Source organism: Antechinus flavipes, chromosome 1, assembly GCF_016432865.1.
Source record: "Antechinus flavipes isolate AdamAnt ecotype Samford, QLD, Australia chromosome 1, AdamAnt_v2, whole genome shotgun sequence".
NCBI lineage: Eukaryota > Metazoa > Chordata > Mammalia > Dasyuromorphia > Dasyuridae > Antechinus > Antechinus flavipes.
The window spans coordinates 636824664-636839198 of record NC_067398.1 but is presented as its reverse complement, the minus strand read 5'-3'; the positions used below and the strand labels follow the sequence as shown (position 1 = coordinate 636839198).

Below are 14535 nucleotides of genomic sequence, written 5' to 3'. Positions count from 1 at the left end.
TTATCACTAAGAATAAAAAATCAATTTGATTTCAAGAGCTAGCCACAACTGGCTCTAACTAATGGACTATGTTAAAGTAAATATTGCATTTTCAGTGGCCTCTCAAGCTATGAAGAGTCTTGGAATTGGAGTGGGGAGGGGCCTTCTAGACTCTGGACACTATCAACATATCATGGTTCTGACTGAGTGTACTATGTATATATATTTTTATATTTATGTGCTATCTCCTTTGTCTAGGGAGATCCTGGAGTCAAAGGAGAAAAGGGTGCCCAAGGACAGAAAGGCCAGCCTGGAGAACCAGGACTACCAGGTCACAAAGGCCACACAGGATTGATGGGTCCTCATGGACCTCCAGGAGAAAGTGGACCTGCTGGGCCTCCTGGACCACCAGGACAGCCAGGATTTCCTGGAGCAAGGGTAAGAGTGCTAGGAAATCAGCCCTTGATGAAGGGTACTACTCAGGCTCAAATTTTATTAATTTTTAACAGCTTTCTTAAAGCTCAAAAAAGCTATTACATTCTTAGAGTTACCTTTGTTATTAGTGGCAGAGAAAGGTAGTATAGTGAACAGAGCACTAGATTTGGAATCAGGAGAATGGTGAATCCCAGCTCTGTTACTTTATACCTGAATGATTTTGGTCAAATCAATTTTTACCCTCAATTCTGTTTTGTGATATATCAAATGAGGGGCATTTAAGAGATCTTAAAATGACCTCTTGCAGTTAAACCTATGATCATTACTGTTTAAAGAGACATAGTGTTACTCAGTCAACCAGTTGGTACCCAGTAATATGGTACTCTGCACACATGTAAATGAAAGACTAATCAGTGAATTTCTATTTTATTATCTGGTGGGGGAGATAGTATGTGCTTATATAAATGTAAAGGAAATAAGGTCATTTTAGGGAAGTAATAAGTCACTAGCTGTTGGAAGAATCAGAAAAATCTTCTGGGAGGTAATACTTGAGCTGAATTGTGGAAGAAAGTAAGGATTTTAAGAAGTGGGGATGAGGGGGAAATGCACTGTGGGCAGGGAGGCAGGAAATGCAGCACCATGTGTAAAGACAGGAAGAAGTGCAATTTGAAAGACTGTAGAGTTTGGGTGATCAAAGTAGGCTGGAGCCAGATTGTGAAAGACTTTATATGTCTAATAGAATAGTGGTTTATTGTAGCAGTAGTGATAATAATTAATAATAATAATAATAATAAAGATAGTGTTTAATTCTTCAGGTTTACAAACTGCTTTACACAAACAATTTAATCTGGCCTTTTGTTTCTGTGACTCAGTAGTACTTTCTGAACATCTCAAGTGTAAGAGGTCCTAGTTCTTAGCTATGTTATATGATATTTGATTTTAAAAAAAAAAAACCACACATAGTCTACTAGATTCTGCATTACATCAGAAGCACATGGAATCACTCAGTTATCTAAACTGGATAGTCACTCTGTCCTGTTCTTTGATAGATTGCTGGACCTGGAATCTAAAAAATCGGACCTTTACTAGCTTTGTGACCTTGGATAAGTCATTTTTACCTTTATGGACCTTAGTTCCCCATCTGTATAATGGAAATACAGTAAAGAAGGAAATGAAATGGCAAACCACCTCAGTATGTTTGCCATAAAAAAAACTCATAAAGTCCATGGTCTAGTTAGACATGATTGAACAATAACAAAATGTGATAACATTTGTAAGCAGCTTTGCAAACTTTAAAAATATATATGTGTATATAAATGGAAGCATTATTATTATCAAATACAATCTACTAGTCCTAAGATAGGTTTGGGTCTTTTCCTCCTCTGGTTAACTATTTTACTTTGGGCAAAGGTAAAAGCTTGTTTTCCTACGTTAGTTCTTTGCATCTCACTTTCCTTATTTATTAAATGAAGTTGGCTCTCCAAGGTTCCCCCTGCTAACTTTAATGTTCTGGGAGGCCCAGCAGCAATGGGAGCGTTAGGGCATGGAAATGCCAGGCTCCAGGAATATTCCTGAGGTGAAGGCAGTAGAATCATTGCCTTTCCAAACCCCCTTTTAATAAGTGCTTAGCAGTCCCTTATCTTGCCCTGTATCCCATCAGTGATCACAGTGTACATGCTGAGAAGGCAAACAACTGGCCTCTTGATTGACAAACAAAATCTCAGGAGTCAGATTATAGAGACAGGGAGCTGTCCTTAGCAGGGACATTCTGTGCAGAGAACCGGACTAGGAGAGCAGAGCATGGTTATTTTATAGATGGTGGTGACACTCTTTCTTCCCCCCTCCAAAAAGAAAATAAGCTCCCAGAGAAACATCCTGCAAATAATTGCACTTTCAAGGCTTATCATTTTGTTACAGACAACACAGACAGGGCAAAATGGGTCATCCAGTTGAGAAAGCACCTAATATTGGAAAGAAAGACAAAAAGACAAGCTGGCTTAATATCTTCCTGAACCCAGGCCTATTTTTTTGTTTGTTTTGAGGAGAAAGATTGAAATCAAGTAAGTAGGTAACTGGCACATAACTAAAACCCCAAGAGTGAGACCAGGAGAAGCCCCAGAGCTTACCTTCATATCCATCCAAGGGTCTTAGTATTTAATAGTTCTTTGTTGACTGACTAATTAATTTTTCTTTATATATCAGCACTATTTGGCAAAAAGACAGTGCTATCCTAGGCTCCAATGCTTCCTTCTTCCATTTATTCATTGTGGAACCTTATCATTTCTCCTCACTAAACCTCAATTTGTTTATCTGTCATGTGGGAACATTCTTCCCCTGATTATGTCACTTGTTAATAGACTCAAATGAAAGAGTGAGGATGCAAAATGAGGATGCAAAATGGTGAAGTGCTATATTCATGTAAGTTTGTAGGTTATAATGATCAGTAGTAGTAGCAGCAATAGTAATAGCAGTAGGGAGTATGTAGTTGTATCTTCTAGACTAAGAGTTACATAAGGACAGGGATCCTGCCTCAGGAAAACCTGCATTCAATTCTGGCCACAGATTTTTACTAGTTGTATGACTATGGGCAAATCATTTAATCTCTGTCTGCCTCAGTTTCCTCATCTATAAAATGGAGGAAATCACAGCATCTACCTCTTAGAATCATTGCAAAGATCAAATAATATAGTATTTGTTAAGTCCTTAAAACCTTCTATAAATGTTAGTTATCATCATTATTGTCCCCTTCTAGCTCCTAGCATAGTACTCTATACCTCAGTTCCTAAAAAAAAAAAAAAAAAAAAGTATATTTAAGGAACTTCTATTCAAGTTCTCTCCTGCTCTCACCCCCTTAGAATTCTGTTTTCATTCAATGAAATTCAGCAAAGCTTTTCTGAACCTCAGCTGCTTGCCCAGCAGAGTTATAATCTTCTTTGCCCAGAGACCCTGAAGGTCTTCCCCTCCCAGATCCATTCTTCATACTCAAACTCCATTCATACATACTCAAACTGAGATCTGTTGAAGACCTTAAATTAAAAAGGCCAAGTTCTCCCATTTCATTTAGGACCATCTCCAGTCTTCCTGATCCATATCAGGCCACTGGACCCAGATGTCTCTGGAGGGAAAGATGAGGACCTTGTCCAGCCCTCCCTCACTTAAACCCAGTTCCCTTGCATATCATGGTGTCCCTTTCCTGATATCATGGTCCTCCTTGAGAATGAAGAACACATAAAAACAATGTAAACAGCAGTTCTATCTGTATCCTGCCTCTGCTTCTTTCTGCTTTTATAGGCAACTCATTTAGACCCTCCAACCCTCCTTATTTATCTGTAAAATTATCTGTAAATTTTATCTGTAAAATTTATCTGTAGGACTAGGTAACCTTTGAGATCCCCCAGGTCTCAGCAGGTAAGGCTGCAAATTTAGTTGGGATACCTTAGTATTTGAGCCTCGAAGTGCCCTCCTTTTTTAATATGAAAGTACACACATTGTGGGGTTGGAGCAGTCATAGAACGATGTAATAGATACAAGAATGCTGCTAGAATACAATGTTTAGTACTTATTGGTTTCTGCAGACTTCTAATATATGGTTCTCATTTGTTAATCTTTCTTCAGTAATAATTCCAAATTCCTTCTTTTCTAGGGAGATTCACCATCATTGGACACCCTTCGAAGGCTTATCCAAGAAGAGTTAGGAAAGCAACTTGAAAGTAAGTGCACATAGTCCAGTATCACCCTGTTTTAGGAAGTAAGCAAAATGATGGATGGAGTACCAGTAGACTAGAGTTTCAGTCTAAATGCTAACTCTACCATACACTTGAGAAAGATCTTTCTAGGTTTCAGTTTCTTTATCTATGAAATAGAATGTTATATTAATTTATTCAAGAAATATTTATAATGCATCTACTGTGTGCCAGACTAGAACACAAGACAATACAACATCCCCTGCCCTCAAAGAATTTGCATTCTAAGGGAGAGAAGAGATAATGCATATCCTGTAAAGTAAATTTTGGATATTTTGAGTTTGAGATGTCTATAAGACATCCAGATGGAGGTATGTAATAAGAAAGTGGTAATGAAACATTGGATCTCATCAGAGAGAGAAATATAGACCTGGGAATCAATACATAGTGATGGCAATTTAACCCATGAGATATGAAAAGGGCTCTGAGAAAAAAGTAAGAGCATATAAGAAGAAAAGAAAATAGCCTAGGACAGAACATTGTACTTTATCTGCAATTATAAAATGGCATATAGATGATGGTCCAAGAGTGGCCAGATAGGGAGGGAGAAACAAGAGTAGTGTTATGAAAAAATCAGGAGAAATTATTGAGAAGAAGAAGATGGCCAAAAGTATGAAATACTGCAGAGAAATAAAGGTAGTTTAAGTTCTCTTGGAGTTCCAATATCCGTTATTCCTTCTTAAAACTTTCCAACCCTACATAGAGAAGATGAGTAATGAAAAATTAGAAACTTGGGAGTAATACTGAAGGAAGTTAGATTTCTTTTTCTTCTTTTGGTATTTTTTTTTTCGTTTTATTGACAATACAGTTTAGAAGGAACTATAGTAAACCAAGAGGGGAATATTTTCGGCCTTGTTCACCTGAGAGATCAACTTACATGGAAGTAACAACCTTCCAGAATTCCAACTGTTTTACACATTCATAAACGATGAATTGGAACAAAGAAGCTTTGATTGGCTCTTCAGTAAACTTCATTTTGCCAGTTCTGAGTTTCTCTAGGTCATTTAGGGAAAATTGAAAATGATTGTAACTTTCACATGTAATGTCCAAATGTCTAAGTGTGAAGTTTAATCTTTTCTCTATGGATAAGTAGGTTATACAACCATTTTTCAAATTATGAATAATTCTGTAGTGTTTTAAATAAAGCATCTGTGAGGTCATCATCATAAAAATAAAACATTAAATGCTATTTTGATAGTAGCATGAGTCTAAAAGTCATAAATTTATTTTTCACATCAACTGAAAGGAACTTGAGGATCAATGCACAAGTCATCTTTTAGCCAATTCTGTTCTTCAAACTTAATTGTACCTCCTTCTGTTGTAGTCAGGCTCTTGTTTAAGGCACTATTGCATTTTCTCATAGTCAGGGAATCTTACCTTTATTTGTACAGCAAACGATCTTAGTAGCCATTGCTGTGATGATGCTAGGCACGTCAGTATTGGTTCCATCTCAAAAACAGTGCAGTTTTTGAACAGGTCCTGTAATGGAACAAAATGTAGCTATCTAGAAGGAAAATCCCTTGCTACCTCTATTTGCCATTATCATCCAGAGGGGTAGACATGGTGTCCTCTATTTTAACCACACTGTGATGGAAATTTCCTTGCTCTTATTCATTGAAATGTTCTGTTCCCTGGATTAGAATTTTATGATGTATCTTATTTCTGGATGCCTCTTTTGTTTTCTCTTGTCAGAGAAAACTCATGGTCTTATTATCACTACCAAGTCACCATCATTATCTAATAGAGCTTCTTTTCTCATACAATCATGCATTTGAATGTTATTCTTATTCAGAAAATCTATACCATTGCTATTCTTGCCATAGGACTCCTGAATACTTTTCATCATGGACAGCATTTTCTCTTTGAATGTCTTTTTGTTTTTATTCTTGATTTTAATCTCTCTCCAAGAATCTTTGTTCCACAAAAGTCTGAATTCTGACAGAGAAGTAAGTTGGCCAACAGCATTCAGTTGCACCATGTTTTTGTTTGAGGTGTTTAGATGTACATCAGATAACGGGGTCATTTTTAATGTAATTTCTTCCATAGCTTCCTCCTCTTCTGGGTCCACCATCATGCAGTGTTGTTCTTAATTCACATCTGGTTGCTGAAGTGAGGCTGAGTCCAACTGGATCCTGGTTCCAGTTCACCACTTGAGGGAAGCCTAAGTTGTTTCCTTCCCCATTGGGAAGGCACGTGTGGCCACCTTGAGTTAGCCTTGTTCCACTGAACAGCAGCCTATTATAAGTTATTAGAGAAGGGCCAAAAAGAGGTAGCAGTTTATATTTTTGATCAGGAACAAATATGTTTTGATCATTTCAAAAAACCATAACCAGATACAAGAATAGGATAATAGACATTGATATGAATGAGGACCTAGAACTACAAGGTTACTCCTGGATGTTATATTGTCTGTTTCCTTAGTGTAAGAACATTAGCTAATCATTAAAACTTATTTTTTTCAGGTCAGGTAGGGAAAAAACAACAATAATGGTATGTCCCTACCAATTCCAAACAAGGAAAAAGGAATCAGGAGCAACAGGCCAGACAAGCCACAATTGTAAAAATAATTGTAATAGAGTTGTCGCCTCTGTATTAGAATAACTGAATTCTGCCACTAACTAGCCTCAGGTACATTATTTCCTCCCTCTAAGCCTTAGCACCCTGATCTATAAAATGAGATCCCTTCTAGTTCCAATATTCTATTTTTCTAAAGTCCCTTCAATTTCTAATGTCTGTGTCATAATATTTCTTCCGGCTCTGACATTCTATGATTTATCTTGTAACATTCTGCATTCTTTTCAGTTCTAGAATTCCATGTTCTAAAGTTGCTCTTAACTATAATACTTTACATTCCTGCATTCTAACTTCCGAGGTTCCTTTTAGAGGTAACACTCGGAAGGAAATTCTATTGGAACCAGTGACACTCAAGGACACTTGAACACTTGAGTGGCTGGAATCATGTGGCCATGTGCAAAAGGTCCTCCAGATACTTTCTCTGTCTGTGGCCTCCTGGAAAAGTACAGAGAGTTATGTCCAAAGGATTCTGCCATGCAGCTCATGCTCCTGCCCTCTCTTTGTGGCCAAAAACACTCTTAAGTAATAGTCTGTAATTCTTCCTTTGGCAGTACAAGAGGAAAAGTCTATAAATACCTTCAAGGTACAGATGTAGATAAAAGAGGGAATTTATTCAGTGTCCAAATACAGGGGGTACAAAGAACATTGCATTTGGACTGAAAAGGAGATTGGCCTAGATAACAGCCTGGGTAGAATGAGGGAGTGGGGTATAATGGGAAGATGCTCACCTTGAGGCAGAAGATCTGAATTTAAGTCCAGGTTTTTAACCTTAAAGACTGTATGAACTTAGACAAAGCGGTTCTCCTTTTAGTAAATGAAGGGTTTGATGAGCTCTGAGTTCCCTTCTAACTGCCACAATTCCTGAGTCTAAAATGCATAAATATTGGATTAGTCCCAGAAACTTTCCCTCTTAAGACTTGCTTTGCTGTTTGATTGCTGACACCATAATATAAAGAAAGAACAGATTAGATTATAGAATTGCTGACACCATAATGTTGGGAAAAAGCAACTAAGTAGGACAATAGAGTGTTGAACATGGAATCAGAAAGATCCAAATTCCAATCTTGGTGTAGATACTTGTTGGCTGTGTGGTCCTGAGAAAGTCTCTTGTTTTCTGTAAGTCTCAGTTTTCTCATCTGTAAAATGAGGATGAATGGGGCTAATAACATCACCTACCTCACAGTGTTTTTGTGAAGACAAAATGAAATAATATAGAGTAATTTGCAAATCTTTAAGAATATATCAATGATACTTGTAATTATGAGGCATCTAAGTTGCCTTATAATTATTAATACAGGATTATTGGCCTTAGAGTCAGTAAAACCTAGTTTTCCCTCATTTACTAGCTATGTGACCCTGTTGTAGTTTCCATATCTATAATAAAAAGATAAAACCACCATTATTTTATGAAGTGTAGCAACTTAGGGACTAACATAGAAGGAAAGGGTGGTAAATTTGGAGTATGAATGCAACTAAGCTTATCTGAGGTAGATGTGGTAAGGTTTGGGACCCTGAAAATAAGGATTGTGTATTATGTCCTCGGAGTCTAAAAGGACAGGCTGTCTTGGGGTAGTAGGTACTGGGAACAGTAAACCCTTGGCAAAATGTTCATACAGTATCAAGACTTTTTACTACAGCCTGGGACCAGACTATCCCTATGATTTGAAATTCTGACTTTGATAACGCTCAGGTCAGAAGAAAAATCAATTCTGTTGAATTCAGTCCAACAACAAACACAGTTAAATACTATCTATAAGCAAAGAATGAACCAGAGAGGACCAGAGAACCTTGGAGGAAAGAAGGTCTTGGTTCAAGCAATTACTGAATTACTAGGTATATGATGGTGGGTAAATAGCTTACCACTCTCACCCTACTTTCACTCTGAGACTAAATTGCAAAATCAGTCTATATCAGTGAAGAGAGTTTCTACCTTGGATACTCCTAACAAAAATCTGTTAAGTCCCTGTGTTCTCTGAAATCATCTTCCCTTCTTCAACATAAAGTCAATAATACTTTTTCTACCAAGCTCACAGAATAATTGTGAAAATCATTTAAAGGCTTCTATATGCAGGGCCTTGTACAAATTGCTAGGTATGCAAAGATTTTTTTTAAAAAAGCCATGCTCCGTGTCCTAAACGAGCATATAATCTAATAGGTATAATGAAGTGTATAGATGTACAAAAATCTGTAATAAAAGTATTACAAAGGGAGTAGGTCAAACAGGGTAATGTGAGAAATTACAAGAGGTCACTTTCACTTGGAAGGATCAAGCTAGCCTTCCAGAGGAGATGGTACCTAAGCTGGGTCTTTTTATTTTATTTTATTTTTAAGCTGGCTCTTGAAGGAAGGAAAAGAGAGTCAGTAGGAGGAAATTTTATGTGGAGATCTGGATGAAAGGAACAGTTCTGGGAATGAAAAACATCTTGCCAAGGTATGATGAGTCCAGAAAGGACAGAATAAATTATAGCTAACAATTCAGTTTGGTTGAAGAGTGGAATATATGAAGGAGGTAGTTGTGTGAGATAAATATCAGAAAAGATAGGTTGGAAACAAACAGTGGAAAACTTTGAATTCAAGGCAAAGGAATTTAGTAGAATCAGCGAATTATTTTGAGAAAGGATGGTATATAATATGTTAGATATTCAACTTTGAATATTCGATGTAACTTTCTACTTTTGTGATCCTGGATAAATTATATAATCTTCAATCCTCATCTATAGCATGGAGCTAATTATATATGTTTTTTAGGAAAGTACTTTGTAAACTCTAAGAGACTAATGAAATGTGAGGTATTAACTTTGAAGAAAGGAAATGTCATGATAAACGTATTTATGTACACTTCTTTATTTTCTGCAACTATCATCAGTTTGTTTGTTTTCCCCATAAATAACCTAATTAGAGATGACTCAAAAGTTTAACTTAAAAATACAATGTAGGAAAGACATGTTTTATGTTAGACAAGATTCTATGTGGGGGAAAAAAAGGGGACTGGATTTTAGTGCATGGCAAGCTCAATATGAGTTAACAGAAAGAACAAAAAGTAACACTGAAACTGCAAAGTCACAGAATCATGGAATTTCAGTATTTTAAGGAAGCTTCATAACCAACAAATCAAAGTGACACACAGAAGAATCTGCTGTTAATAACGTGCCCAAGTCATCATTTAACCTCAACTTGAAGACTTCGAATTAAAAGGAACCCCCAATCTCCATAGACAGGCCATTCCATTTGGGAAGAGGCTTAGAGTTCAGAAAAACAAAATAGAGTCCTTTGGTCAGACTATACCTGGAGTCTTGCATTTGGTTGCTGGTGCCATATTTTGTAAAGGATATTAACAAAATGGAGAAGCAAAGCATATACAAGAAATCAGCCACAATGATGAGGGCACTGGAGAAAATGACTTTACAAGATTCATCAAAGGTATCTAGAACCAAATGTTTAGCCTAGAGAAAAGAAGACTGTGAGAGAACTGATTATTTTTCTCTTGTATTAACCATTTACTATTGAGAAGATCCAGGATTTTTTCCCTTCCTATTTCCTCATTCTCTAAGATTCTCCTCAGTCTTGTTCAGACCCAACTGGGAAAGTTTGGATCTAATCAAAAAGTAAAGAAATTCTAATTAAAGTGAATTGGTGGATTGTGGCCTATTGTGTTTAGTCAGACAATACGGTGTAGAAGGGAATTTACTCTTTTGTCTAGATTGACCAAAACAGAAGGTATTCTAATATAAATGAATCTCTTTGTACAAGACTGAGTGATCAGAGTTAATTTCCTAGACCTTCATTAGAATTATCCCACTTCTTATTATAATATTCATTCTCATTACTTGTCAACTACTCAGAATTAATTTCCACCCTCAAGAATACTTATTCTTTCAAGTCCACGCATGGAACAGATTCTATGAGGAGTTTTTGCCATTCTAGAGTGCCATTTTATTAATTATCCATTAACAGTAAATAATAAAATTATTAATTACTCAGAAACTATTTCTCTTGAACTTTTTATACGTTTCAACTGAGATAGCAAACATGATCATGGATTTTAAGGATTTGAAAGTCTTTCACACAAAAGAGAGATTAAATCTGAATAGAAGCAGAATTGCTTGGCTTTAAATGGCTGAAATAAAAATAATAGAAGTTTCAGAGCAGCAGAGTAGGACTACTTCCCTGTCAGTAACAGCTATTCCAAAGTGAAATGAATTGCCTCATAAGGTAGTATTTTCTCTCAGTGGAGATCTTCCTTCCAGGTTCTGGTTAGACAATTCCCTACCAAAGATCTTGTAGAAGGGACTCCCATCTAAGTGTGATTCAGGCCAGATGACCTCCAATTTCCTTCCTAATAGAGGTTCTGGGATGATGTAATTCTAACCAACATGCTAGAACAGAGTTTATTAACTTTATACATGTCGTAATACTCTTTGACAGTCTGCCAAAGCTTAATACTACAAGTTTTTTGTCACCTAAATTCATTATCGAAGGAAATGCTAATTTTCAGTAAGAAGTGGGTGAAAATGAATGTGTAATCTTTTTTTTCTATTCAAGTTCACAGATTTCCTGAAATCAAGCCATAAACCTCCAAAGGGTCTGTACCACTGGTTCATGGATAGCTATCAGAATGTCTTTTACTGTTTACTCTTGCCAGATATATTTGTAGTACCATATAAGTGTTAGTGATGAGGAGTATCAGATTCTGAGCATCTCAATAATGCATCTTTTCTACTTTTATGTAGCTAAAGTCCTACTGTATCTCTCTCCAATCTCTCTCTCTTTTTTCTTATCCATAGCCAAACTAGCATACCTCTTGGCCCAGATGCCACCAGCCCATGTCAGAGCAACTCAGGGCCGACCAGGCCCCCCTGGACCTCCTGGAAAAGATGGCCTTCCTGGAAGAGTAGGTCCTATGGGGGAGCCAGGGCGGCCTGGACAAGTGGGCTTAGAAGGACCATCAGGTCCTATGGGACCCAAAGGTGAGTAAAACTGGAATATCCAGGAGAATTCCAGAAGAGACTTGTTTACTTAGTTTGGAATTGTCAGGAGGATGAGAACTTGAATAAGAAAGATATCCCAGGAATAGTAGAGACTATTCATAACTTCCCAGCCATCACTAAATGAATAGTTAGATTATACCACAGCATATTACATAATTTACAGAAGAAGATTGTGTTCCATAGACTTGTATACACATTCCAGTTCCAATGCTAATTCACAATATGAAAGCATTAGATGAGTTACTCAACCTTTCTGAAATTCTAGTGCCTCATCTGCAAAGTGGTAATGATAATAATGTGTTCCTATTGTCATAAAGAAAACACTTTGTGAGCTCTTAATGTGTTATACAGATATGAGTTGCCATTCCATTCATTTTGTTACTGTTAACTTTTGCCTTTCTAGCAGAGATAGAATTGTAAAAGAATCGTAAAACCATTTTTTCTGTTATGGATCCCTTATCAGTCCAGTGAAATCCATGGACCCTTTCTCAGAAATGTAGGATTGCAAATGAAACCAATTATATTGAAATGCAATTATCAAAATATTTTTAAAAGTTCACATACCCTGGATTAGGTGATCTTTTTCAACTTTTAAGTATTTCATGTTACATATTCTATTTTCTATAATTCTATGTTTTAAGGTCTCTTCCATTTCTGTACATGATGGGTTTCACTCCAACATTGTATATTCTAAAGTTCCTACCAGTTCTAACATTCTGTACTCTTTGTTCTTAAATATTTTATTTTAAGGTCTCATCTAGCTCTAACAATATTACAATTTCTAAGATTTCTTCCAACTTTAACATTTTGTAATTCTAAATTGGTTCTTTTCATTTGTGTCACTGAGTACTTTACTCTTATTGGCTTTTGAATATAATTTAGTTATTGGCAGGGATTTCTTATTCACAGTTTGATACAAAGAACTTTAATACACTATGGAATCATAGCTACAACAAAGTTAAATTCAATGTGGGAATAATAAAACATATAAACAATTTATCCACTTTATGTGCTTTTCTTCCTAGGTGAACGAGGTGCAAAGGGTGATCAAGGAGTGCCTGGGGTTGGCCAGCGAGGAGAAATAGGACCTCCTGGAATACCAGGTAGGTTTGCTGTCCAGACTTATATAGATGAAGATGAGCAGCTATCATAAGAAATAGAATAAAGGTAGTCAGATCTCAGATACTCACAGTACTTTTGCAATAGCATAAGCAAAATGGGACAGTATCATGAGGATCAATTCTGGTGAATTCAAATTTCTACTTAAAAATTGCCAAAACTCCTTATCCTTTTTTCTCTTAAAATGTTTCAATTTTGAAGCCCTTTAATAATTGGTTACAATGGAGTAAGGACTGAGTTAGGAATACAAAAAAAAAAAAATTGGATTCTTCTGCTATTTGACCCTGAGTCTCTTTTTCCTACTTTGTCAATTAAAAGTTGGTCTAGTTGATGTCAAATGTCTCTTCCAACTTCAGAATTCCTTATTCTGTGTTTTTTCCCTCTTCATCTTCTGAACTTTTATAGATTCTAAATTCATTCTACTTATAACATTTTGTGATCTGTATTCTAAAGTTCTCTGTTCCAAGGCTTGTTATTGCTATTATTATATATTCTTTATTCTGCTGTTATCTGTTTTAAGGCTTCTCCCATCCCATTCTGACAGTGTGTTCTAAAACTCTATTTGCTAAGAACTTTCTTTCCAGTTCTAAGAGTAAAATCATTATTAAGAATCATTTACCCTATTTGCTACTTGAGGACATGATATGTTTGTTTTGAGTATAAATATCCCATGCTCAGGACTAGATATTTTTTAAAAAATGAATGAAGCCAAATGTAGTTAGGCATTTCATGTGTATGTATATATGCCTATATATTTTGAGCAAATCCCTGTTTTGAGCTATCTTTTAAAATGTTTACTTCTTTCCCCTGAAAATAGAATACTTAAACTATTTCAGGTAGCCTCTGATTCAATCTTACTGGGTTCTAATTAATTGAAGTTTCTCTTTAAGTTGCTTAAAATCAGGTGAGTCTGGCAAAGAGTTGATAATATATCTACCAATAAAATCTCATTCTGTGAATATTGCAGTTTAATTAACATCAATCTTTCTGATTGGTTGAATAAAAATGAGATCCTGCCATAAGAATAGAAATTATTTTTACTTTCTTCTTTGAAGAAGACTTAACCAATGTATTTTTGTTGTTGTTGTTGTTGTTTTTCTCTGGACTAGGTCAGCCTGGGGAGCCTGGCTACGGGAAAGATGGCATTCCCGGGAACCCTGGTCCTCAGGGAGAAACAGGACAAGCTGGCCTCCCTGGCCCTCCAGGGCCCCCTGGCCCCAGTGGACAATGTGATCCCTCTCAGTGTGCTTACTTTGCGAGTCTTGCAGCCCGACCTAGCAATGTGAAAGGACCCTAGAGGGTACCTAGGAAGCCAAGGAAACTTGAAGAGGATTTTCTGAAACTTGAACTTTGAACTGAAGAGGAAACCAGGGGTTCACTGATCTCCTGGGCCATGATGTCACTTTTTATTTGTTGTGGGAGGCTTTCTGAATGATTAAAACCAACAGATACTGCCGGTCGGTCAGATTATTATTATTATTATTATTATAATTGTGATAATTAATATTTTATGATTAATTATTATGATGATTATTTTATATCCTTTCTATGAGATAGGAGGGTTTTATTTTCTCATCTCTAATGTCACATGGTATTCCCCCCCCTCAATTTGTGTCTTTGTTTTATTCAGATCAGCATCATTAATCTGATGATTGCTTACCATTTTTAAGAAAATGTTCTTTCAGTTTTCTCATCCA

At 36.3% G+C, this 14535-nt stretch overlaps 1 protein-coding gene and 1 pseudogene across 1 annotated transcript in view; one reads left to right on the top strand and one right to left on the bottom strand.

Moving 5' to 3' along the window:
* Positions 1–14294, top strand: part of LOC127544484 (collagen alpha-1(XXII) chain-like) — a 176701-nt gene extending 162407 nt beyond the window's left edge. Inside the window, exons 35-39 of the mRNA XM_051971138.1 lie at positions 238–417; positions 4058–4124; positions 11516–11698; positions 12745–12822; positions 13948–14294. Coding sequence (XP_051827098.1) covers positions 238–417; positions 4058–4124; positions 11516–11698; positions 12745–12822; positions 13948–14135 — 696 coding nt within the window. The 3' untranslated portion in view covers positions 14136–14294. The remainder of the gene's footprint in view (positions 1–237; positions 418–4057; positions 4125–11515; positions 11699–12744; positions 12823–13947) is intronic.
* On the bottom strand, positions 4335–7617 carry LOC127544485 (methyltransferase-like protein 22; annotated as a pseudogene).
* Positions 14295–14535: the final 241 nt, after the last annotated feature.